We start from the raw sequence: 24,479 nt of genomic DNA on the forward strand, positions 1-24,479 counted from the left end.
AAACTGGGTTTAGGCATTAGGTGTTTGTACTGATTTGGTGGATAAGACATTGAAAATATGCACTAACAGGAAAACCAAAAAGAAGTATAGTTGAACTTCTTAAACCATATTTCCCTGGGGTTTCTCTGATTATTTGAGAGACAAAGTTTTTTTTATACATGTTCAAACTCCTACTGAAACATTAATGCAGAACTGAGGCACTAATAGGTTTATCATATGGTTATATCTTTAATAATACAAGATGTAAATAAACTTTAAATGATAAACCCTGCAATACACACTGACTTACATCTCTCTTAAAAAAAGTTCTAACCGTCCAAAAGATTCAAATGAAGGGTCTGGCAGTGGTAAGTAAGTTGTTGTTTAAATGTGTAGGTCTGTTAAACCGGTGTGAGCGGTTTAAGAAGAGATGACTTCATGCAACAGATGTTATGACCTCCACAGAATCTCATTTAAAAACTGCATGTATGACAGCCATTAATCTGATATTATATTTAAAGTGTCTCAGAAAATATCAACATTATATAAGACAGGCATCCAAATAAAGGCTATCAGATCAGAATATGGTTGACAGTTTAAATAATATCATATACAAGGAATTTGCCAAAGTGTACAGTATTTGTGCACATAATGTAAACATGGTAAGAAGAGTAGTTTTTAATGAGACCAGTTTGTCATAGCTGCAATTCAAACGCTTAAGGTTTATTCTGCACAGCATAAAGGATCCTGGCATCGAACATCATAAATTCCTACTCTTCTGACAGATGGAGATCGGAAGCTAACAGGGTAGCATACCTAAAATATATACAAGAATACACCACTGTACGAGTACGTCTAAGCCATATATCTGACAAACAACAAGTGAGGGCTTTAAAATGAGTGATGAACCCCAGAGCGCCATCGTCCAGCAGAGCATGTACAATTAGAAAGGAGGCATAAAACATCACCATAGTCCAGACACTTTGTCATGAGAGGTTGGGGCTTAAACCTCCTGTGCAACCTGATTGTCAATCCTTTGTGTAAAATCACAACAAAAGAACAAAACTGTGCTGATTCAAAAAATTAGTTTTATAGGTCTACTGTGGGTTAAAGCGGTTACTAAAATAAAAGATCATAAGTTCTAAATGTTTATTTAGAACAAATATTCTACAGAGCATGAGGATAAAAGTTAATTGTCAGAAGTGGGATTCGAACCCACGCCTCCAGGGGAGACTGCGACCTGAACGCAGCGCCTTAGACCGCTCGGCCATCCTGACATATAAACCCCTATTAAAATGTTTAATAAAATAGATTGAACTGTACTGCTCTTTATGTTTGAGGAATGATTAGCATCTTTTCACCCCCGATGAGCTGCTCTTATTGAACAAAACGCATGTTAGCTCCTCTCAGTGTTATGTACGTTTACAGTCAGCTGAAGTTAGTTTCAGATTGGGAGCTTCCGTTAAGAGACTTAAAGGGAACAACTTAGCTTCCGCATCGATCATGTCCAGTAAAATATTAAAGACTCGATTAGACGCAAAACACAGGCCCAGGTCAAAACCCACGATACCTACAATGGTAAAATATGGTTTAAATATTTCTAAAGAGATAGAGACTCTAACAAAGATGGGTCCAGTTTTTTAAATATTATAGGCTCAAGAATCCCAACGTCCTTTAGTTAATCTGAACAATGCTGTTGTGCACAAAATGACCAATAAGAAAACTAATCAAAACTTAATATTTCAGTGGGCTAGCTGGCTCAAAGTTAGTTTATCTACTGCATACTAACTTGTGTACTAATTTGAATATCAGGTTGTTTGAAGAGACAACATAATCTAAGTTTATTGTAAACGTTTCTGATATATTTCTCACCGTAATGTGCCAAACAGACGAAACTCAACTTGAAACATTGAGTGCGCACATTCGGCCGAAATTTTACACTGTCAATGTTTTTTTTCCTCCATTTAAAATTCCCACACTTTCTTTGTAAGATTGTACTTTGTGCGCGTAACATTCATTATGTGCACAAAAGTTAGAAGATAACTTGCTCACACTCCAGTGCACGTGAAACAAATAAAGAAAATATGATCAACATGTTTCTTTTGTTCGGATGTACCTTAAATGCAACCATCCAAAAAGCACTTTGCCTTTAACGTTTAAATCTCCAATGAGAAACCAACTTCAGCCTCGCTACTCACCCAGTTAGCATTACAGCGGCTCGTGTAGGCTGTATGTGACAGCGGTGTCTTCTTCAGCTGTAAATAGCTGTAACTGTAGCTGTACATAGTTAACAAGCATGCTGATGTATAGTTGAGTTTTTCTCAATAACCTCTGCTGGCAGTAGACTTTATCTGAACGGTTAGGCAGGTGAGCCAGACGGTAAGTAAAGCGTGTATGAGGCTGTGCAGACTTAATGGAGAACTAGGTTTAGGTGTGTGGGGCCTACACGGTGTGTTTTCACAGAATGCTTTTACTATTTCCGAAGTGTGCACTGCATGCAACTAATCCTCCTTTTCATGCTCTGAACTAGCTGTGCCTGTTTGCTGAGGGTTGGTTAGACAAATAGCCTGACACTGTCAAAACACTGTCTGCATCTCACACTGAGTGTTTACTTTTCTCACGGTCTCTAAAACCATTTTACCTGCATATTCATCTTATTTTAAAGGTAATGGTTAAACAAATTAATGCTTGCTACCAAATGTCGTTGTTTGTTTGTTAAAGATTGTTGCATCAATAGATATACAATGTTTTTAATATAAACTAACTATAGATTATAAAATAACTTTGGTCTAACACAGGATACTTACAATAAAAACCAGGTGTAAAGTAATTATCTTATGTGAGCAAATAACCTTCATTGATCCTTTGTTTTCTCCTTTCAGTCTGACAATCATGGCCTCCATGTCTCCAAACAATTTCTCCTGGGTTGAACCGGGCAAGTTGGCTGGACTGGCACTGCCCAGAATGACTTCTGATTACCAGTACCTGCTGGATAATGGTATAAAACACCTGGTTTGCCTGTGTGAGCGAAAACCACCCTATCATGACACGTGCCCAGATTTACAGCTGCACCATATCAAGATCGTAGACTTTACCCCACCTTCACCAAGTCAGATCGACAGGTTTCTCTCCATCGTGGAAGAGGCCAACGCCAAAGGGGAGGTAAGGGCTCATTTGTCATATACAGTACTTCATATACTTGATAGTCTGTGTTCAACATGATGGTTAGGCTTAAAAAAGCATCTTCAGGACGATTTAGAGTTGAGCCTCGGATGGCTCACACTGTAACTTAACACATTTGACATTAAATTAATTTGACTCCTGATAAAACTCCTGGAGTAGTAAGTAAAGTAGTTGTAAGGAAAATGTCTGTCATAATCCTGCAGCTCATCTAAAGCGCAACAATCATAAAGAAAAAAAAAGAGTTAAGATTTCTTACTATGCGTACAATTTTTACATTTATACAAAGTCTTTGACAGTAAAACACTTTTTTACCGAGCTTAGTGACATGTTTACTGTTTTTGATTGGCTTCTTTAAATTGTTAATCCCAGGATTGTTTTTCAAAAACAGCTATAGTCTGTAGATTTTTTTTTCATACATGCACTGAAATCTGTAATTAGATCCTACATTATATCAGAATAACTGCTTTCACTGATTTAACTTGTATCTGTTCATTTCATTTATGTCCCCCCTCTCCTCTAAATGTTGCTGTTCTGTTTCTATCAGTTTTGTTGTCTGACCCTTTTTTACTCAGTCAGGCCTGTTTCACTTTTGTCACGTTACTTTGGATCTGTACCTGAACAATAATAATCGTAAATGAAATGAAAAGGTGAGGTCTTCAAATGGCTTGCTCTGCCAAATTAACAGTCTAAAACATGTCCAGTTTAATATCACTCTAGACCTGTATAAAAAATATCTACACTACTTATTAACTGTACCTACAGTATCATTTAACTTGTATAGAAAATTGTCAAAACCCACCTGTTGAACTCCGCTTCTGGACCCGGTTAAATCATTTGGTCTTTGTTTGTGAGCTGATATGTAAAGGGCTCATGGTGAAAAGTGATATATAATTACAAGCCATTATTATTAATTTGTGGTCGACTTTTCATAAATCGGCTGATGTCTGCTTGCAAGAACAAAATGCCATGTCTCATAACACTGACTCACGCGGGATGAGTCTCTGCCGGTGACTTAACTAAACAAACGTCGTGTTGTTCCTCTTCAGGGTGTTGGAGTTCACTGCATGCACGGTCATGGCAGAACAGGGACGATGCTGGCCTGCTACCTGGTGAAGACGAGGAAGATATCGGGGATCGACGCCATCAATGAGATCCGCAGGATGCGCAAAGGCTCGATCGAAACTCACGATCAGGAGAAAGCTGTGGTTCAGTTTCATCAGCGCACTAAGTAGCTTTTACAGATGAGAAGCACACCGTCATCCCATTTTACATAGACGCTTAAAATGAGAACACAAAGTGACCTGAATACTTTGCTAACGTAAAACTTTAATAACCAAATATGAGAGTAAAAATATGAAGAAATGATAAATGAAAAAAATCTTATATTAAGAAAAAACGCAGACTGCTGCTGTCTCATTTCACTAAGACAAAAGTTAGCTCTACATCTACATGTTCATGCTGCCTTTTTTTACATGCCACTGATGTATTTTATACTTTCACACATCATCTAAAGGCTTTTCAAGGACTGTTCCAACAACAAATAACAATAACTATACAAACATCACCTACAAATAGTTGTGATGCAATCTTGATCACTTTAAGAGCAACAGATTGAACAACAGAAATACTGACTGCCAACCAAGAATCCACGAGAAGTTACTAGTCAGGAGGCATCACATTTAAAATCACAATTTGACCTGAGACATGCTGCCAAACGGTTTTTAGTGCCGATGGGTTCCTGGAATTTGTTGTGTCCATACTTACCTTTCTAACAGTTGCCAGGATACCATTAACAGACTCATGCAAAAGTATGAGTACCATTTGTGTTCAAAGGATGAAAACTATTGGCTCAGAGTGTTGGATTCTCGTAACTGTTAACAGTTGATTGGCCGTCAGTGTGGACCTCATCGCCTCATATCTATCATTCTTGGTTTTATTTTTGTGTCTAGACGTGGGCGGCTGTTGAACCTCCTTTAGACACTGGGCACCAGTGAAAAGAGACGCTGACGTTCCTTGAATGTGAGCTTTTCTGGAGCTGATGCCCTTCTCATTTTATCCTCCTGGTTCCTGTGAACAAACAAGTACTTGAATTGTGAATATTTAAAAATACGTTTTTTGGGACACAAAAAAGCCGTAAGCTGTGTTGTTAGTTTTTTTTTTAACTCAGGGATCTTACAAACACTTTCTAAAAGTTTTTGGAAGAATTAAAAAGCACATTTTAAAAGTAGGACAGAGTACATGTAAACGGAAGTGTACGAGCATTTCAGTGTGACTGGGTACAAAATGACTAGAAAAGCTGCATACATGGGCGCTTGTAGTTGATGCAATTTCATTGTTTTGCTTTGGCAGCTCAAAACTCACTCTTTTGATGCCGTGGTGTGCATGTCCTTAATCCGTCCACTTGATATTTGATCTGCCAGAAACATGTAAATATTAAAATGAACTGTGTGATAAGCTCTGAGTGTTTGGAATAAAGAAATACTATGCCTGTCTCACCGGTCTTCTCTTGGTCTTCCTTTGGAGACAGATGAGTTCCTGTCTGCGTTTTTAACTCTTTCACTTCAGTGTTGATGATCCCAGCAACGCCTCTCTTGTTCTGAACAAGAGGAATTAAAAGGAATTTGTGTTTGAGAGTCTCTGTCCAATGTTTTCATCTGAAGATGAAGTTAACAGGATTTATTCTGTGTTAGTGGTTCTCAATAGGCGGGCCAGAACCCAAAAGTGGGTTGTGAATGTGTACATAGAAAAGATCATCTCAAAAAGCCTACCAAGCTTTATTAGACTTTTTTTATTAACTTGTGTGTTTTCTTCTTTTACATGTTATGAATATAGACCGAGGTCTAAACTGCATCATTGTTATCAGATAAAATGATTGGGGAGGGGCAGGTAACCTAGTCATCAGGTACTGGCACATTTCCAGAGGCCATAAATTCCAGAACTACAATTTGTAAAATCTGATTTTCTTTAGCTTCTTCAAACATTTAATTGACACCCTTGTTGGGCCTCACCTGTGTCACTTTCTCCAGCTGCTGTAAGGTCACCATCATGTCCAAATCCTCGTCATCGTCTTCCTCCTCCTCCTCTGCTCTCTGTTGAATCTCCTGCAGCCTCTTCTGAAACTGGCACTCCAGACTGAGCTTCCTGAGCCGGTTGTTCTCCTCTGCAGAGAGCTTTACTTTCCCCTGAAGCTCCTGCACCTCTTGCTGCAGGAGCTCCACCGCCTGAAGCCTCTGCTGCTTCTCCTGTTGCTCCTGGGCCTCCCTCCTCCACGGGTCAGACATCCCTTGGGGGTCTTTTTGCTTGGCTGTACCCTGCTTCTGTTGAGTGGGAGGTTCTTGGAAGGAGACGTGTTTTGATGGAGGGATGCTAACTTGTGGTTTCACTGCAGGATCTCCGTGTGTAGTGGATCTTTGCTGTTGTTGGAGAAGTGAAGGTTGAGGTAGCTTTTTGATTGAAGGGACAGGACATGCATGCATGTGATGAGATGGGTTTTGAGGACTCTTTCCATTAACTTTGAGAGTTTGGCACATCTTCAGTGCCGCTAAAGAAGAACTCTGGAAGGTGGTAAGGGGAGGATTTGTCTGTGTGTTCACAGCTCTGGTCACAGGGATATCGATGCGTATTGGCTGGATTGAAGGTGTAGGTATTGGGTTTTGTGAAAAAGGAGTTCTCCAAACACCAGCGCTGCTCGTACGGTCCCCCTGCTGTTGTTTGGTAGGAGATACAGTCACTGAGAGGATGTCATGTGAAGAAACACTTGTACGGATTGGGAAAGATGAATAGTGGCTCATGGTTTGCTTTGCATGTTGCTGCTTCTGCTCCGACAAGTTCTGCCTTTCGTCCAGCAGGGGGCGTCCTCGGTCCACACACAAGTTTTCCTGGGACAGAGCTTGGCGCTAGAAGAGAAAACATTTTTTTGTTTTTGTTCTGTAGTTTAGTTTTAGCACTTTTGTAGCAACTGTGTCCTGTGTTTTAAACGCCTCTTAATTCCATCTGCGAAATGGTGAAGCAAAAAAAGTCTCCATCTACTTTGCCTCTCAATTACACTTAAAGTAATTAAGTAAATGTTCTTGTTGAACAATAAGTTGACTGTGATGAAGATGTGACCATGGAATCACCAGTGCCAGAGGAACTTTATGGCTCACTGTAGCATGTAACAGACACTCACCATGAAGGTCCTTTTACTTGAACTCTGTCCATCTGAAGGCCTCAAAGACACTTTAAGTGTTTGCTGCTGTCGCCCAGATTCAGACATATTCTTCTGGGATTTAGAGGTTGGCAGTGTCAAGTATTCCCTGTGATATATCTGGAAAAAAAGACACAAATGTAACTGACACTTTATTTAACACATGTTAAATTAAAAACAGTTCTTTGTGTTACACAGCTGGCATCCATTTTTGGTTTGCTAAATGCCTCTAACATTTTCTCTCATTGTAGTGATTGGACATTTAAAAAAACATTTCAAGCAGTATTCTAATAAGAAATCACTTACATCAGTACAAAGGTTGATGCTGGAAACAGCAGTTGTGTTGTTCCCTCTTACCACAGGGTCAACAGTTTCATCTCCCTCTCCTGGGGCAAAGTCTGTGAAAACAAGCAGTAAATTAATACTCTGTAGATGTGCTAATGACTTGCCCTCGAGCATATAACACAATTAATTTAGTAAATCTGATAAAAATAGAAGATCGCCCACTGGTCATGTTGGGGTTGGAGCGATAAAGTTGTCTGTTTCTCTGCATCATCTGCTCCCTTTTTCTTTTGCTGCTTCCATGCAGCATTTCTGAGGATCCAGGACCCCCGACATAGTACAGCTCATGTGATTTACTGTTGGGAACGGCATAAGTTTCATCGCCTTGGGAAGGAAGAAACATGTTTTGAATTAGGTCCAGCAGAGCAGACAGTGGAAAAAAAAAAAAAAAAGATGGTTTAAGTTTATATGTGTAGTAACCTTTAGTCTCACTCAGCAGAGCCTCCAGGCCGTGGTAGCTCGCTCCAAACTTTACAACTTTGAGCTTCACAACGGGGCCAGTTTGCAGCATGATAGCTGCTGCCCTAAATCAATAAAATTATACAAATGTAATTCCAAAATGTAACGGCTTATTGAAATGTCAGTGAAGTAAACATTTAGAGGACTGTGAAGCCTTTGTCTCACTTTTTAATAGATTATCTTCATTTGAGAGGAGAAACAAACAACTCTTTAATGTTGAATGAGCTGCGAGAGGAGAAGATGCTGAAAAAAATGGTGTTGGTTGTCTGAAAATTAATTCATGGCATTATCTCTGGAGGAAGTACTTTGCATTTGATATTTTAGAGATAATCCTGTCCAACTAAATGCTGTTTTGCACGATTGTGTCATTGATTTTATTTCATGATTTGGTGGGATGCAGCTCTTCGGGGCAATGAATGCATATACGCAATTACATGGCAATACATCCCAAAGTTCTTGATTTATTTCATTCTGTGCTGAAGTGGTGAGACGACTAATTCAAAGGTTAAGAAAGCACACATAACCCTTCATCCTGGCAGCTGTAAAGCAGTGTGATATGTGGCAGCTACCTCTCTTGGCTGATGCCAACCAGACTCTGACCATCCACACTCAGCAGCTGATCCCCAGCTGTTAACCTGCCATTCTGCAAAAGGTAGAGGCGAAAGATATTAATCCCACTGAAATCTCTGCACATCTTGCTGAATTTAAGTTTTCAGATCTCACCATTTCAGACGGTCCTCCTTTGACAATTGACTTGATATAGATGCCGAGGTTACCTTGCCCTGCTCCCTGGAACAAAATAAGATGAAGGGTATGAATTAAGATGAACATTATGCAGAAGGTTTCAGAGTTAGAAAAATTCCAGTTTGTGAATGCGTCGGGGTTGGGGTAAAAATGTTGACAGTAAAGGTAGTCACCTTGGCAGCAACAATGCTGACCCCCATGCCACTGTTCAGAGGTTTGTTCAGAGTAATAGTTACGATCTCTGGTTCTCTGTGCACTGCCTGTTAAAGAAAAAACAGTATGTTAAATTGTACCATTGGTGTTTAAAATTGGTTTATTTGACGTGTGTGTGTGTGTGTGTGTGTGTGTGTGTGTGTGTGTGTGTGTGTGTGTGTGTGTGTGTGTGTGTGTGTGTGTGTGTATGTGTGTGTGTGTGTGTGTGTTTTCTGGATCAACAGAGCATTGTGCTTCACTTACTAAGTGTGCACTCTCCTCAGAGGAGGTTAGTTCACTGAAGTACACAGTCCAATCACCTTTCGAGGTGGGCTGGGACATCAAAGAGCAGAGACCTGAATGAAAAGGATGTCAATACAAATATCAAACCAGTTATGCATGTTATATTGGATGCAATAACTGGTAGATATTAATATTCACATTTTGGAATTACAACAAAAATCCCATACCCTTGTGGCAAATTGGCTCCAAAAATTCCCTAAACCCTGGAGGGATTCCTTTCAAGGTGTCACAGGAGTATCCTCCCTCCGGCAGCAGGAAGGGCAGGTGAAGGTCAAGGCACTCCTCCAGCTGGATGTCCCGTCCTTCGCTCCGAATCATATCATCTGCTGAGGCCTCTGCGGCCGTCACTACAACATCGATCAAATCCTGCAGCGAGGATGACAAGAGGATCAGACGGCAGATATATTTCAGGAAAAGGTTGTTCTAGTCATATGGATTGGCATTCGTCATTCCATGACAAGGTTTCAGGGAAGGGACATCCAATCTGCCTGCTGTGATCTAGTGCAGATGACCCTGACAAATGACCTGAGGAAATTAAAAGTAGCCTTCTTTTCATTGATTTATTTGAACTATTTTCTTTGCACATTTGGTTTTAACATTTGAATCTTAAAATAAGCTCAAAGAAGAAGACCGAATCCATTGTTATTAATAAAAATATCAAATATACACTGGACTTTAAAGAACAGTAATTATATACAGTACATATTTAAAAAGGAGTACTTTTGACTTAGGGGAAATATTTTTTTACATTCACTTAGATATTTCTAAATAGACAGATTTAGCTAGAGATGGTTTACGACTGATTATTTCTTCCCTATAAAGTATAATTGCTTCCTTTAACAAAGCCATCGCACTTATATTGAAAAATCCAAAGTGCAACTCTTATGTTTTTAAGCTACCACGTATACTCAAATATGATTTACCTTGTAAACCAGAGAGGCATAAAGTTGGGATGTTATATGCTTTTAAATATGTTTTAATGCTGTTAATTCAAGTTTGGTTGGTGGCATATTCCTGTTAAATTCACAATGTAGTGTAAGTTTTTCTAATGTTTTTTTTTTCTTCTATTTTCACAGCCCATTTTCCACATGACTGTTAAACTAATTCACCTTTGCATGTGCTTCAACAGCTATGTGGATGTAGATGACTTGATGTGTGGAATTTATTTTACCAATCTGTTTTAAGAATAAGAATAAGCAACAAGCCAAAGTATCACAGGAGTGGATAGTGAGTGCAGATAAGAAGTACTTACAGGAGGGATGTGAGGCTCATTGGTTGCATAGAGGTAACCAGCTAGCAAAGTCTTCAACTGCAGTGAGTTCAGCTTAAAGCAGGTACTCTGGATGTCCTTCACGGCTTGCATTGTGTACTTATTCATAGTCAGGAGCATGGTTGCCTAGTAACAGCCAGGAAATACGATTTTTCAACATCTTATACAAACTGGTACATGGATAGGCTCTGACAGGTAAAATCCAAGATGAAACCTTTAGAGCTTTAACATTTTGATAAATGTGATGTCTTACAAAGAAGTTTAAAGAGAGAAGCACTCTTGATGGTTGAGGTTTTACACAGATTATGAGGTATAGTAACTTCAGTTAAATTGTTGAGGGTAATGACATCATTATCTCCTAACATCTGTTTTCCAACCATTGTTTTACTAATATTCAGACATGTGATGGCTTGATGGGAATGACCTGGATTATGTGGCCAAGGTGGCAGTCAGCAGCCAGCTCCAGGCCCTGCCTCTCTGCCCAAGCTTCGATGGCCGTGAGCCTCTGGCGAAGAGCAGCTCCCCAGTAGTGGGAGCGCAAGCTTGGGGTGTTGTGCCCTTGATTCATCAGCTGGTTGAAGAGCCAGGCACTGATGAAGTGGAAGAGTTGGGAAAAGATCTGGATGGTGAAGGCTGGGTTGACCCGACATCGGCGTAAAAGAGACATGGTGTTCATCAGGGTGTTCAGCACCATCTCTGCAAATGTAAGTGGAAAGTTTATTTTCTTTACACAGGAAGACAAAATGCAATAATACATCTCTTTACAGTTCATTATGTGATTTATTAGGATTTACCTATACCAGCAGGCAGTCTGCCATGTTGTTCTGGATCGATCAAAAAAGTTGGTAAATGCTTCCTTAACTCATTCTGCAGACACTGTAACAGGAAACTGGGGAAAGAAAATACAACTAAATCCAAAAACTTAACTCTCCACATTATGCACAAGACTGTATGATCATTTACATTGTTGAGCACTCTATCGATTATGTTCGCAATGTTTGATTGTTATTTTGCCTATAAATGCCAGAAAATAACCCAAGAAAATTAGCCCCTAAAAATGACCTTTAAATAACTGGTCAATCGGCGTGATAAAACCTGATTTGTTCTGTACTTCAGCTGAACATTAGTTTCATACTGTGACTCGTGGAGGGCAGTGTTGAGCATTTGTTGCAGGCTCAGTTTGGATTAAAAAATCACTGAATTCGTTGTGGTCTTCTCTGTACCTGTAAGCTTTGTGCACCAGGTGGGAAAGGTCCACCTGACTGTGCTGGGTAAGAGAGGTGAGATCTTTGTCATTCTTGAGGAAGTTCAGTAGCTCAGAGGTGTTGGCAATCCAGAAGGCGAGAGCGCCAGCAATGGTCTGCTGCCTCTGCAAAGTAAATGCCAAAGCAAATACATTTAAACACCTGAAAAACTTGGCTTTGATTTCTTAGCTTTTGAACATTGGATATAAGTCTGTTTTAGTTTGACTGCAATAGATCAGCCTTTCTTTCATTTATATTCACAATATGCTTATAATACAGAGTCTTAAATTCAGGGTTTACATGTTATGAAACTTGCCTGGATGACCTTCCTTGTCATGGCCACTATTTTGCTTGTGACAGAGGCCACACTTTGTGATGGGTTAGAGCTTCCCCTGTGATACCTCTGCAGAGCAAAACGCCCTGCTGCATAGAGGACGTATGCAGGCGAGAGCTTGAAATGAACTGTGGAACTGTTGGTATAATTTATGACTGCAGACAGGAAGGCTTCCTCAGCTGTAATGCAAAAACACCAGCAGGGGGCATTGTGAGAATGAAGGAAGTGAGCTTAAAGCTGACAATTATTTAAACTGGAAGAAAACATACTCACAGTTATCACAGAATTTGATTCCTACTGGCAAACCAGGTTGATCTGGATGAAAATGTATTGGGTGTTTAGCTCCTGTATTTAATGAAAAAAAAAGGTCATCAGACACCGTGTTTGTGTTCATAAAAATGGAAGCAATTAGAATGTCTTCACTGACTCCTTTCCTAAATATTTCACAAATCTTTTCATCTCTGGCCCAACACACAATCATGGGCACACACTTAATCAGTTTATACTCAGGGTATGACCTTCAACAGTTTGAACAAGGCAAATTTAACATCTGACTGTACACGTATTACCAGAAACATACATTTAACTCTCACATTTTTCCATTTTCTCTCCTTATGATTTGTTTGATTGGTTTCATTTGTGAAGCACTTTGTGACTAAGTCTTTTAGAAAGTGCTATTTGAATAACATTTTACGTACTTACTTTCATTGTATTTGTCTTTAAAGGAGTATTTTTATCATTGATATTTTGTATAGCTTGCAGACTTACCCTGGTCTGTCTGCCTCCGGAGTTTATTTGTCTCCTGGTTGGACACACAAATGTTGATGTTGTTCAGCCGGGTTTCAGTTGACCTAGATATTTGTTTTAAAAGGTGGATGATATTCTGTCAGTGAGGTAGGCCCTTAAGATAAGGGTCTCGGTAATAACATTTCATAGTGAACAAAGAAGAATCATACCCATTCTCATCTTCTGACACCTTGTCAGCTGCTTTTGTTTTGTTCTTCTCTTTGTTTTTGTCTTTTCTTGACAGTGTCCTTTTGAAGTTTTGGATAACGCCTCCCTTTTCCTTTTCATGAACGTTTTCCTTTATTTTCTAAATGCATAAATAGAGATATGAGATAATGTGAAAGCAATGACAGAATGAAACCGCACACTGATTAATGTGTGTGTGGTACCTCAGAACTCTCTTTGTCTTTCTTGAGCACAAAACGCCCTTCTCTGTTGTCCGTGGTCCAGTGTAGTTGTACAACCAAAGGCTTTTCATCCAGATCCAGTTTACGTACTTATTACAACAACAAAAAAACATCAGTTTGATTCTTTTCTGAAATTAGATCAATTACAAAACAACTTACTGTCGCCATGGTGAGCATAGAAGAGACACAGCTCTAATAACAGACTTTGGAGGTCTTGCTGTAATCAATCAGTCTTTACTTGTTAAGCACCAATTAATGCAATGAATTCAAGACACTTAACAAAAAGAGCAGGTCTAGACCTTACTCTTTGTGTTATTTTCAAAGACTCAACATGAATCCACCATGAGCTATCGGGGTGCACACACTACAAGAAAGTTGAAGGTCTGTAAAAAGGGTTTTGCTATTAAGCAGCTAAATAAAGCCATAGAGGTTGTGTTACTAAGTATAGCTCTGGGGAGGTAAAGTTGAAGTCATGCGACTGTATTGTTGTGTGGTACGCTTAAAGCCTTAAGCTTTTACTTCTGGTGACAGCATTGGCAGAATGCCTCTGAACAAAGAAAGTAATATTGAATCTTTTGTTTGTCTCTTAACCTTTTGAAGTGGGGAGATCTATTGCCCCTTTTTCATCATTTCATCTTAAAGCTTTATTACATCTCTGGACACCTGGAGTGGAGGGCTTACCTTTACTTGCATGGATCTCATACAGGGAATAACTTGTTGTCAGCATTTTCATGTCGGGCCTGAATTTCTCTGAAAGTGTTTCGATGACCTCGTGAGTTGAAGAGCTGCTGCAAATACGCAGGCACTTTGTGGCCACATTCCCTTCAACGTGATCCTCAAAGTAGAAGCGCATAACACCATAAAACTCCAAGTTCTGCTGAAAAACAGAAAACTGTTTCATCACTTTTTACTGTATTTAAACATAGAATTGATAGGCTTTCATTCAACAGTATTTGACCATATGTCTTATGACAAGAGTTGCTGGAAATGGTTGCCTTGGCTACTGTATTTGCATTTGCCTGAAGGTCAGGGGACTGTTAATTGAAGAAACAGAAGTAAAAATATCATAGATTTTAGTCTCTAAAGAGGTTGAGGCACCAAAAATGCTGAATCCTACATTTTTAAAGGTTTCAAAGTTGAAAAATCAGCATGAATGCCTGTGAGAGTTGGAGCGACAATATTACCAATATACAAGTCACGTTCATTGGCTAAAACAATATCTTAGTATGTATTAGCATTAAACATTGAGTAAAAAGTCAGGTAAATCTGATTTGATACCATTGGTTAAAGCTTATAAATAACTTTGCTAATTAATCTAGGCCCACACACTGAAGTCTGAAGAAAAAAATACTAACTCAGAAACTGGGACCGTCCTAGGAACACATGAATGCAGCATAAATGTATGATATATAAAAAAAAGCCCTTATTATTAACCTCCATTTTCTTACCATACATGCTTTAACCCTAAAAATACACATGGGTGTAACTTTACATTGAAGGTGTATCAATACTTTGGCATGGATAATTTTGAAGAAATAAAGGTTTATTAAAATGTATACACTGAATATAGATGGTGTCTGAGACCTGTATGGTGTCTGCAGACGACTCACCTCATCCGGTGGGCTTATTTCAAAAAGATCCAGTCTGTTGTTGTTCCATTGTCTGATAACTTGGGCTAGTTTCTCCCATGTTTCCTCCTCCGGCATTTTTCACCTGTGACTTCAAAATTTCCGTCTGGCAATTTTTTGTCGATGGGTCTTTTTTTTCCAGAAAGAGTCTGAGAGGAAAATCCTGTGACAGAAAAGTTTTCGTCTGTATGGGTATTGTATCCACGAGGACCCCACCCCTTTATCAATGTACTTCCCATTAGTTTTAAACTCATTGTGCTGTGCGGTGAGGTTTTAAACATAATTGAATACTTCATCCCCTCTCTAAGCCCCCACACCCCTCTGACCCCATTTAACGGGTCAGCAGATCTTTGTTATGTGAGGCAAACAGTTTCCTAATCATATATCTGAAAGGCAAATGATCCACCTCTAAATGAGATCTGTCGTTTTCCCTTTAATTTATATAATTTCTATGAGCTAAAGTGCATCATGCTGCTGAGGTTATCAGGTTGTGTTTACAGTGTTCAGGAATCTCAACCACTGACACGTTCATCATAAAAGATTTGCATCATCTTTATGGCAGCGACACTGATATTTACGCTGGTGGGAATTCCATTTTTCTCACCCAAGATTCTCAACACTATTTATGGTTTCATGTATTCCCATTCAGTCAGCACCATGTATGTAGGGCAGCTTTTGTTGGCTGCTCCGAAGCTCTACTGGTAACACTACAATGGAACAAAAGCCTTGACAAAAACAACTCTTAATTAGATATACACCATAGCATAAAAACTGCATAATCAGGGGTATTGTTGTCTGGATGTTGGAATCCAGAAATGTTTTTGCCTATTAGAAGGCGCAACTTTAATTTGAGACAAAAATACAAGGATACAGCCCAGAAGAACAACTATTTTAATTTGTATTTATGAAGTAAAAATAAATCACAGCACTCTGTCAATGATTGGCTGCAGCTCAGCGGTAGAGTCGGTCATCTCCCACACCAAAGGTCAAGGTTCTAACTCACTTCCTGCAGCCACATGTCTAAGTATCCATGGCTAAGACTGAACCCCAAAGTTGCTCCCAAGTTGCACAGTCAGCATTACGTGAATGCGTGTGAAGGACATTAGTTTAGTTATAACGTTGGGCTGTTTTCCGTAGCGAAATTAGTGTGAATTAGTGTGAAAGAAGCCTTGAGTCGTCTCTAGAAGACTAGAAAGGTGCTATACAAGTCCAAGTCCATATGTATGTAGGTCTTTATTAAACTTACTGTTGAAATCCTTTCAGTAACCCCTGACTTATGGAAGAAGGATAAATTTGTTTGTGTCCAAGCTACCACTTCAAGTCTGTGAAGATTAGATCCCTCCTAAGCAGCAAAATGACTGATATTGAGAACGTGATTGGTAAACATGATAACTCTTTGACTTTAAAATATCTCTATGGCATGCATTATTGAACTTAACCCCTCTTAAAACTTAAACATTCTGATCACATATAATCAATCAATAATCAGTAACTCAACATGGCATATGGTACAGGCAAATGTCTCACATCATTTTACAGTGCTTGTTGGCTTTTCTATAACATGCACAATATATATATTTTTTTTACTGTTGCTCCTTTCTCCTTTTGAAATTAAGTATTAGCGTAAATACACTGTATAATATTAAGAAAAGTTGAAGTACTTATTCTAATAAATATTCTAACAAATAAAGTTAAGGTTAAGTAAAGTTGAATAAAAAAAGCGTTGAAGTGAGAAACACCAACATGATTTCATTCATTTTCTTGACACCTCGTGTTGCCTCTTCTAACAGTGCAATTTTTTCATTAACACCTTTAAAGCCTCAGCATATCACATGTCATATAAGTGTGCAATAACACTCACACTGTATTTTTGAAACAACACATGCAAAGATACTCCAGTAATGTTCCAGCTCTTGATGCCTCAGTCATATAATCATGCCGTTTTTCTCTGTGACCTTTGACTTGCCTTTCCCCCTGTAAGAAACACACATACAAACAAAGACGCATTAGATAGAAAACGATGATCCTTAAAAGTTTGAAATCCTTTTTTTTGGTATACCAAAAAACCTTTTTTATGTTTTATGCATACATGTTTTATTTATGTATCTTGTTGTTGGTTTCACCTTATCTCCGCACCTATCTACAGTCATCTGACAACATCATAGGTTTTGGAGCAACGCCAGATTTTTAAGGACTTATGATGTAGTCCATTTTTCTTGGAATGGAGTATCACAGAAAAACCTTTTCCCCCACCAAAACATACTGTGTCCATATGAAAATCAGTTTTAAGTCCCTGTCCAGGACACTCTTGAAAAAGAGACTTTTTAATCTCAATGAGTTTTCTCTCATGGTTAAATAAAGGTTAAATGAAATAAAATAAATAAAGAGTTCACTTTTTGACCCTGTTTTTTCTAAACACATTTTCCATTTGATTTACCCTCTTAGATTCTCCACATCCTCAATAGTTTCCGGCAGGTCGACTCCTCTCATCTCAGGCAACATTGTCACCAAACCACTGTAGAGCACCGACATCACACCTTAAACAAAACAACACAACTTTACAAGAAATAAAAAGCATCTCAAATTGGTAAGGTATAATTTTTCTCTCGGTATGTATGAATGAAGAGTTCTGAGAGTGTGCCTAGAGTGTACCGTAAAGAAAAAGAGGCAGCTCCTGCCAGATACTAGCCAGTCTATAGAGCAGAAATGGGGCTACAATTACTCCAAAGTCGCTCGCAGATGAACACACTGACATTCCCAGATTTCTGTTGGAAATTTAAAAATGAATCATTCTACAATCAAGTGAGACATGCATGATATAGCTTTGCTTCTTTTTAGAGAGAGATGGTGGCATCTACATTTTCTACAACAAAATAATTCTAAACTCCTCCACACAATGAGGTGCTGTCTGTCGTCTTTGCTGGCTTACTTAAAGAGCATTACAAGCATTACAATATGGCTGTAGCCAACAGCCATCCAATACAAGTGTTTAAGTTTTTTAAGCAGGTGCTAATTTGCAACATCCGTCCCCAGATGGGCTTTTGTTTAAATAAAAAATTAAAACAGACAAGTAGCGACCATTTCATTGTTTGGACGATTTTCTGGGCACATTCTTAGTCTGATGTGAACATTTTTTACACATTATTTAAACTCACCTAAGAGGGGTTGGATACATCTCTGTGTTTGCAAAGTTCAATGTTTCAATTCCAATGGCAACAGCAAGTCTCCCGATGATCGCAATACCTTTTTTCAAGAAGGCAAAATCTGTTGTAAGGACAAAAGGGACACGAATCATTAAGGAAAAGGGACCAAGAAGCAACAAGGCATTGCAGACCAAGACCTACAGCTATTTGGATATTTCACAACTTGTCACTGGACTGTCAGTTAAACTTACCCCGGGAAATGAAGGGGACTGCCAAGCAAGCGACTCCACCAGTGAGGTTGCTGACGGCCATGAGGGAGCGGCGACCAACTCTATCAACCAGTAGGTAGAAGATGAGTCCAGTAGGAAGCTCAACCACAGCAGAGATGAAGAAATCCAAGAAGAGGTTGTCCCCTGTGATGCCCAGACGCAGGACCAGGCCTTGAAACACAATCGTACTAGTAAACCTGGGTGAGAAAAATGTCAAATAAAATAAATATTTTTAAACTGCTTGCACATGCTGGCCTGTATTACATGATACAGAAATAAACTGACTCACCAGGCATAACTTAATATGAGTGTGTTTTTTCTCATACTCGGTGTCCTGAACAAATCCCTCACTGACACGGGATTTACTTCTTTCTTTTCCTCCTGAAGAATTATCTGAAGAATTATGATAGTTGACAGATTACATTTAGAAAGTAGCCTTTCCAGATTTTTCTTGGACTGAAATGACAACTTCAAATATTAAGCTTTCTGTGGTGTTTTTCACAATCTTGTCATACCTCTGGAAGGTTAGGTGGTAAAGATCTCCCGTTGTATTTTGCTATATTTGAAGCAACTCTCATGGCCTCTGTAGTTCTTTTTTGTGAAAACAGCCAGCGTGGAGACTCAGGAACAATCCTTAAAGACAGACATGTCTGTATTGGCTTTATTTTAGCCATGCAATTAAATTAAATGGTCATTTATGTATCAAACCCTGTATGTATACCAGTAGTATGAGATAAACAGAATGCAGGGCACACTCATGACAAGCTGCAGCATCTTCCAGGACGACAGGAAGTAAGCCAGACCAGGCATGATGACCATGCCAGCGGAGTAGAAAGTACGATTCATCATGGATACAAATTTCCTGTTGTTGGACCCGAAGAACTCAAGGACTGTAACAGGAAACATTAATGACTTAAGATAAAGCATAATCACTCACATATATACTCTTTTTTTAAAATCACAGGTAATCGACACAGGCAGGGTATAATGTTTCAGGCATTTCAGGCAATATAACTGATAATAATAACAGTACAACATTTGAGACCCTTTGCATGAGTCATGAAGCATGGCATCAGTGTTGTGTTTACTTATTAAGCTACAGTATGTGTTTCTTCCTACGTTAAGTGGGTCTGGTTAACTAGTGGTTTCCTTGGAAATGAATGCAACTTCACCAAACTGCACATGTTAGTCTTGTAATTGTATCATACCAAGCACATAAATGGCTGTCCAGGATCCCTTCCCAAAAAATCCTTGCAGAAATCGAAAAGCAAGCAGCAGTGGGTACCATGGTGACAACAGGACCCCGACACCCGAGATACCAAGGCCAAGCGTTGATGCAATGAAACATGGCTTTCTACCAAACCTGTGAAAGACAAAAATCATCATTGTTTTCACACATTTTTGTTCATCGTATATAAAAACTGTCAGGGGAAACAAATGTTTGTGGCAGACCTGTCAGCCAGATATCCAGTGACAAAAGCTCCAATGAAAAAACCAAATGCAAGGAAAACTTGATTTAGATCAGCAAGCCAAGCTCTCTCGCATACCAATGAGAACTAGAAAAGAAGGAAAAGCTATTTTTTTGACAAATAAACTAATATATGGTATAGGGTTATAAAACATTTGCAAACAGGGATCAAGAAAACCAACAACGTATTTAAAGTATATGGCCAACTTTTCAAGTTTACACAAAACACATCACAACATTTTTTGAAAGCATCAAAAGAGGACATTTTTAAAAGTAGCTTATGTAATAAGAAATGTTCCATTGACAATTTGCAATTGCATGTACATCCTCCTATATCAGAATTCTCACATTTATTTATAACATAATAAGGGACAGAAATTAAAGGAACCCACCTCAGAAACAATGGTGCTGTGGCTTTTATCAAACATCCATTGGCTGCAATGCTCCAACTTGGTTTCATTGGAAATCAGAGGCCCGTTTGGATCATTACATTTGTGTTGACTTTTGTTCCAGTCCACACTAAACCTCTCACACTGGCTAAAGGTCCCTGACTGCTCAGAGCGGGGAACAGTGACTTCCTGCACCTCAAGGTCTGTCCAGCCACATTCCTCCTGGAGGTGCTCAAATTGAGGAATCCAACACCTGTGATCTGGTGTGTATCCTAAGAAAACAACTCCAACAAGCACAAAAGCAAAGAGCATCAACGGTAATGAACCAAGCGTAACAATCTTCTTCTGGAAAGGGCCAAAGTCTCCTATGTACTCGAAGAGTTTGTCTACTTTCGCCATCTGACAAATTGTCTGGCGTTTTTGAGATTCTTGTCCTGGATAAAGCAGCTCAACTCTAAGAATAGGAGGAGAAATAGTCTTTAAGAGACATGTGATGCACCAGTGTTTATATCAGGGTCTTTCTTTCTTTCTTTCTCAGTATTGAGTTTACTATTTATCTTTTCAGGGAAAATTTAGAGCAGGTTAATCATTCCAAACTAAGGAATGTATGTTCCCTTTCAATCCCTCTCCAGGATTGAGTCGAGCTCCAGGCCTGAATTATTATGACAGTCTGCCACCTGCCTGAGGAACTCTTGTGTGTTAACAGGAGCTCACAGACATATACACTTTGTGTCAGTAGTCAAAATATAGCATAGCGTACACATTAACCTTGACTGTAGCATTTCAGAGAAACAATATACACTGTAATCCAGTTGACCTGAAGGGATGTTACATATTTTGTACATCACATTGTGTAACACACGTAACAGAATATTGGATGGCATGCCCTCATTTTCAATTATGTCGAGAGGCATTCATATAGATGTCATCATAGTCCATAACATATAAAAAGACAGCATCTGTTGTTGTTGTTTATGTTCCAACCAGACACCAAGATATTTTATGGAGACTCTTTCAGAACAGTGTTCTGTCAAAGTGGTGATATGCAAAAACTTTTCTGTAATGTCATGTAAAGAGTATTCAGTCCTTCAGTTTTTATTGATTGAATGGCTGAATGTGCAGTGTTACCAAAGCAATACAGAACTATATTATCAACATAAAGATGGGTGTTACAATTTGCAATGCAGATGTGATACTGTTGAGATAAATTGTAAATAAATCAGTATTGAACCTTGTGGAACCCCTTCTAACAGTAGAAAAAAAAAACAATTAAATGATTATTTCCACAAACACACATTGTGTCTCTTGGACAAATAGTCCTGAGTCCATTTGCAGGACTCAGTGTAAAAATTGTATAAACTTGTTACATACTGTATGATTAGTGAAAGACAAACAGTGTTATTGGATTTATTTGCCAGATTTATTTGGACCCAAAACAGGATACCAGAGGAATGATTTGAGCTGACATGTTTCTCAGACATTATCCAGCTCAATACTGTGAGCCACCCTGAGAGCTGACTGAACTCAGCTTTCAACTTTACCAATAAAGAACTTCAAAAAGTCGTCATATTTGTTTAATGGCACACCTTGGTTTTATAAAATGTCAGAGAACTGTTTTGCTCTTGCTTCTGTAACTGCTTGCTGGTACCTTAACAGCTGGTCCTTTAAAATATCATAAGAAATCTGGAGCTTATCCTGTACGTTATTTAACCAGTGCTGTTCTTTAAGGAGCCTTATATTTTCATTGTACAGCTAAAATATCCTCCACTGAGGGTCTGTCTATGGGACTCTGACAGCAATGACAGAAGAGCACTCTCCCATGTTCGTCCAAAACAACATCGCCTCCCAGCTGAAAAACACAGAGATAGCAAAAACATTGTAGGATTATATGAGAAAGTTATCATTAGAGACAGTTTAAAATAAAAATGTCTGAACTTAGACGTCTGTTTTGCTTCACTTACAAAGATGGATAAACGACAATTTTATCAAATATAGGCTGTAAGGCCAGGAAATCACTAATAAAAAAGGGGGTTACTTTCAATACAGAGGGCAAAACAGCAGGAGCTCAAGACTCAAGGTCAGTGTGTGCACATGCCTGTTCACTGTTGTAGTTATCAGTGCTTAAACACCACTTGTTTCTCCCATCTAAAATTGAAAAATGAAGCTGCGAGAGTCCTTTTACCTGAAACATGTCGTCTTGAATCGAGGGAAGGCCTCTTGGAAATTCCATGTTGTCCACCACATATTCAGCATAGAGCAGCATGTTACTGAAGCTCAACACTTTCTTTAGTGATGCTCCAAGGCCGAATGCTGTATACATCTGCAAACTCAATGGAGTAGTGAGTGGTCAACTCAGATTGTCACAATACTCATGTATTGTGTACTTAAACTTTGTTACGCTGCTAATATTAAAAAAAAAATGTAATCAATAACTCTTTCTGCAGAAGTGCTGAGCTAAAATTTGAAATATCTCCGCTGTAGGCATGAACCTTCACAATAACATTTTTTGTTGTGAAATAAAAACCTTCTTGGTTTTATCCTTCTTGGGCAGCAGTGTCTGTAATCTTTATGGATCTTATTAATATATTTAAGTGTCAGACAACCAAGGTATCAAGTACTTATTCTGGAATATCACTATGTGCTTATGACCTCTGACCTTTCTGTCAGAATCCAAAAGCATGTCGTACTGACAGCCAGTCTCCTTCAGCCAGTGTGAAGCTCCCTCCTGACAGCCAAATGAAACGACCAACACTTCAATTGAGTGGGAATCCAGAAGGCTCTGAACAAAGTCATTTACAGCGACAATTTAGTTGTACAGGATGATAAAAGCATCATACAGAGTGGTCTAGTTCATGGCTTTCATGACCCTTTAGAACAGCCAATGAAAGAACAATAACAACTTGTAAGATCCATCCCTCAAATCTGACGTGTTTTCTCACTTTTAAAGAAAGAATTTGATCAGAAACTTTCCAGGTTTTTCCTTTTGATGATACAAAACATATTAACTTCACTGTTCTATGTTGGAAAACAAAGAGAAATGATTTACCCACGATCTGTTGATTATGAACGAACAGCCACTGATAGAAAAGTGATTCTACGAATAACTGAACGAAAAAAACATTATTGAAAAGATTTATCATTACACATAGCAAGTAAAAAGGTCTCAATTTTTTCTGAGAAATTGATGTCAAATATTTAATCATTTTTAAATGTTTCAATCATACCGAACATCTCTCTGCTAAATATACTGTAAAAGTACAGTACTCGTGTTGGTATGCATACAGGAGGAAAGGTCCCTGAAGCCACGTTTGAATTATTTAGACCATGATTTTACTCCAGGAATTGTAAAAATGCACACAATACATTTTCATAAAATTACTTGAGTGTCTTTATTTTTTTAGCCTGAAATATCTGTTTGAAACGGAAAGTAAATAGTATAAAAATATCATAGAGCTTCAAACATCTGTTTGTTATCCAAGACCAAATGTTTGTTTTCAATTTAATTTACATTATGTTGGTATGATACTGGCACTGGTATGCTTTATATCTGAATGTGTAGATTTATATTTACATCTTTGTCTTTTGTTTTCTCTATAAAAACATGAAGTACTGTTGTTATGTCTCCAGTGTTGTTCACCTGATTTTTCTCCAGCTCTTTGAGGTGGAGTCGGCAGAGTAGACAGGAGAACTGACGGATCAACACGAGCAAGATCTTTTGACCTCTCCCAAAATATTTCTCTAACGTCACTTTTCTGCAAGTTACATGAACACATTTCTGTTCAAAATAAGTAATAACAGCAGTATAGTTTTGGCATAATAACAGAACAAAAACAGAAATCATCATTCTGTTTTTGTGGCTACATTTTATGAATTAAAATAACACATTACTTACATGGACAAACAGACAAATTTGTAAAAGATATTTGGAAAATTCCCGAGTTTTACCCAAGAACCAGGTAATTAACCTGTTGAGATCAAGCCCTCTCTTACAAGGGTGACCTACTCAAAAGAGCAGCAGCACACATCATAATAAAGATTAGATGATTAAGGGACAGTTTACGAACAATAAGGTAAGAGCAACTACAATATAAAATGTGCTTATTGGTTCGCAGATAAAGTGCAAAAGTTGTGATCACAGATAACAATTTATAAA

The 24,479-nt window shown here is 38.6% G+C and overlaps 3 protein-coding genes and 1 long non-coding RNA gene across 6 annotated transcripts; 1 reads left to right on the top strand and 3 right to left on the bottom strand.

Annotated features, from left to right (window-relative positions):
- Positions 1-2,146: 2,146 nt before the first annotated feature.
- Positions 2,147-5,354, top strand: dusp23b (dual specificity phosphatase 23b). Of its 3 annotated transcripts, XM_079370556.1 has the most exons (4): positions 2,147-2,358; positions 2,510-2,644; positions 2,862-3,141; positions 4,209-5,354. In XM_079370556.1, the coding sequence occupies exons 3-4, from the start codon at positions 2,872-2,874 to the stop codon at positions 4,392-4,394; spliced, it is 456 nt and encodes a 151-aa protein (XP_079226682.1). In that variant the 5' UTR covers positions 2,147-2,358; positions 2,510-2,644; positions 2,862-2,871; the 3' UTR covers positions 4,395-5,354. The 3 variants fall into 3 exon arrangements, with proteins under 3 accessions (XP_079226682.1, XP_079226684.1, XP_079226683.1); XM_079370558.1 differs by lacking the exon at positions 2,510-2,644; XM_079370557.1 differs by lacking the exon at positions 2,147-2,358 and having other exon boundaries at positions 2,435-2,579.
- afdnb (afadin, adherens junction formation factor b) lies at positions 4,644-15,135 on the bottom strand (the record flags this gene model as incomplete). The annotated part of the gene is made up of 21 exons (XM_079369281.1): positions 4,644-5,758; positions 6,171-7,058; positions 7,331-7,468; positions 7,655-7,746; positions 7,856-8,214; positions 8,719-8,792; positions 8,873-8,938; positions 9,067-9,153; positions 9,350-9,441; positions 9,556-9,754; positions 10,641-10,784; positions 11,083-11,354; positions 11,453-11,547; positions 11,882-12,027; positions 12,219-12,415; positions 12,510-12,581; positions 13,005-13,087; positions 13,193-13,329; positions 13,418-13,518; positions 14,111-14,303; positions 15,040-15,135. 21 exons carry the CDS (start codon positions 15,133-15,135, stop codon positions 5,513-5,515), a joined length of 3,777 nt encoding a protein of 1,258 aa, XP_079225407.1. The 3' UTR covers positions 4,644-5,512.
- A 1,692-nt stretch (positions 15,136-16,827) lies between these two features.
- slc22a3 (solute carrier family 22 member 3) lies at positions 16,828-20,725 on the bottom strand (the record flags this gene model as incomplete). The annotated part of the gene is made up of 11 exons (XM_079370551.1): positions 16,828-17,031; positions 17,495-17,594; positions 17,710-17,822; positions 18,213-18,321; positions 18,452-18,666; positions 18,759-18,862; positions 18,985-19,102; positions 19,191-19,359; positions 19,678-19,832; positions 19,922-20,025; positions 20,330-20,725. The coding sequence occupies 11 exons, from the start codon at positions 20,723-20,725 to the stop codon at positions 16,983-16,985; spliced, it is 1,632 nt and encodes a 543-aa protein (XP_079226677.1). The 3' UTR covers positions 16,828-16,982.
- A 1,309-nt stretch (positions 20,726-22,034) lies between these two features.
- LOC306840853 lies at positions 22,035-23,516 on the bottom strand. The gene is made up of 3 exons (XR_013781381.1): positions 22,983-23,516; positions 22,509-22,646; positions 22,035-22,175 (listed from the first exon to the last, which is right to left on the bottom strand). It is a non-coding gene; the product is annotated as an uncharacterized lncRNA (long non-coding RNA).
- Between the last annotated feature and the right edge of the window lie 963 nt (positions 23,517-24,479).

This window comes from Symphodus melops, assembly GCF_947650265.1.
Source record: "Symphodus melops genome assembly, chromosome: 19".
In the NCBI taxonomy this organism is placed as follows: domain Eukaryota; kingdom Metazoa; phylum Chordata; class Actinopteri; order Labriformes; family Labridae; genus Symphodus; species Symphodus melops.

Bases quoted from the DNA above. Each gene is read 5' to 3' on its own strand.
- dusp23b (XM_079370556.1), top strand. From the start codon at position 2,872: ATGGCCTCCATGTCTCCAAACAATTTCTCCTGGGTTGAACCGGGCAAG. The intron at 3,142-4,208 runs GTAAGGGCTCAT...GTTCCTCTTCAG, and splicing joins AGGCCAACGCCAAAGGGGAG to GGTGTTGGAGTTCACTGCAT.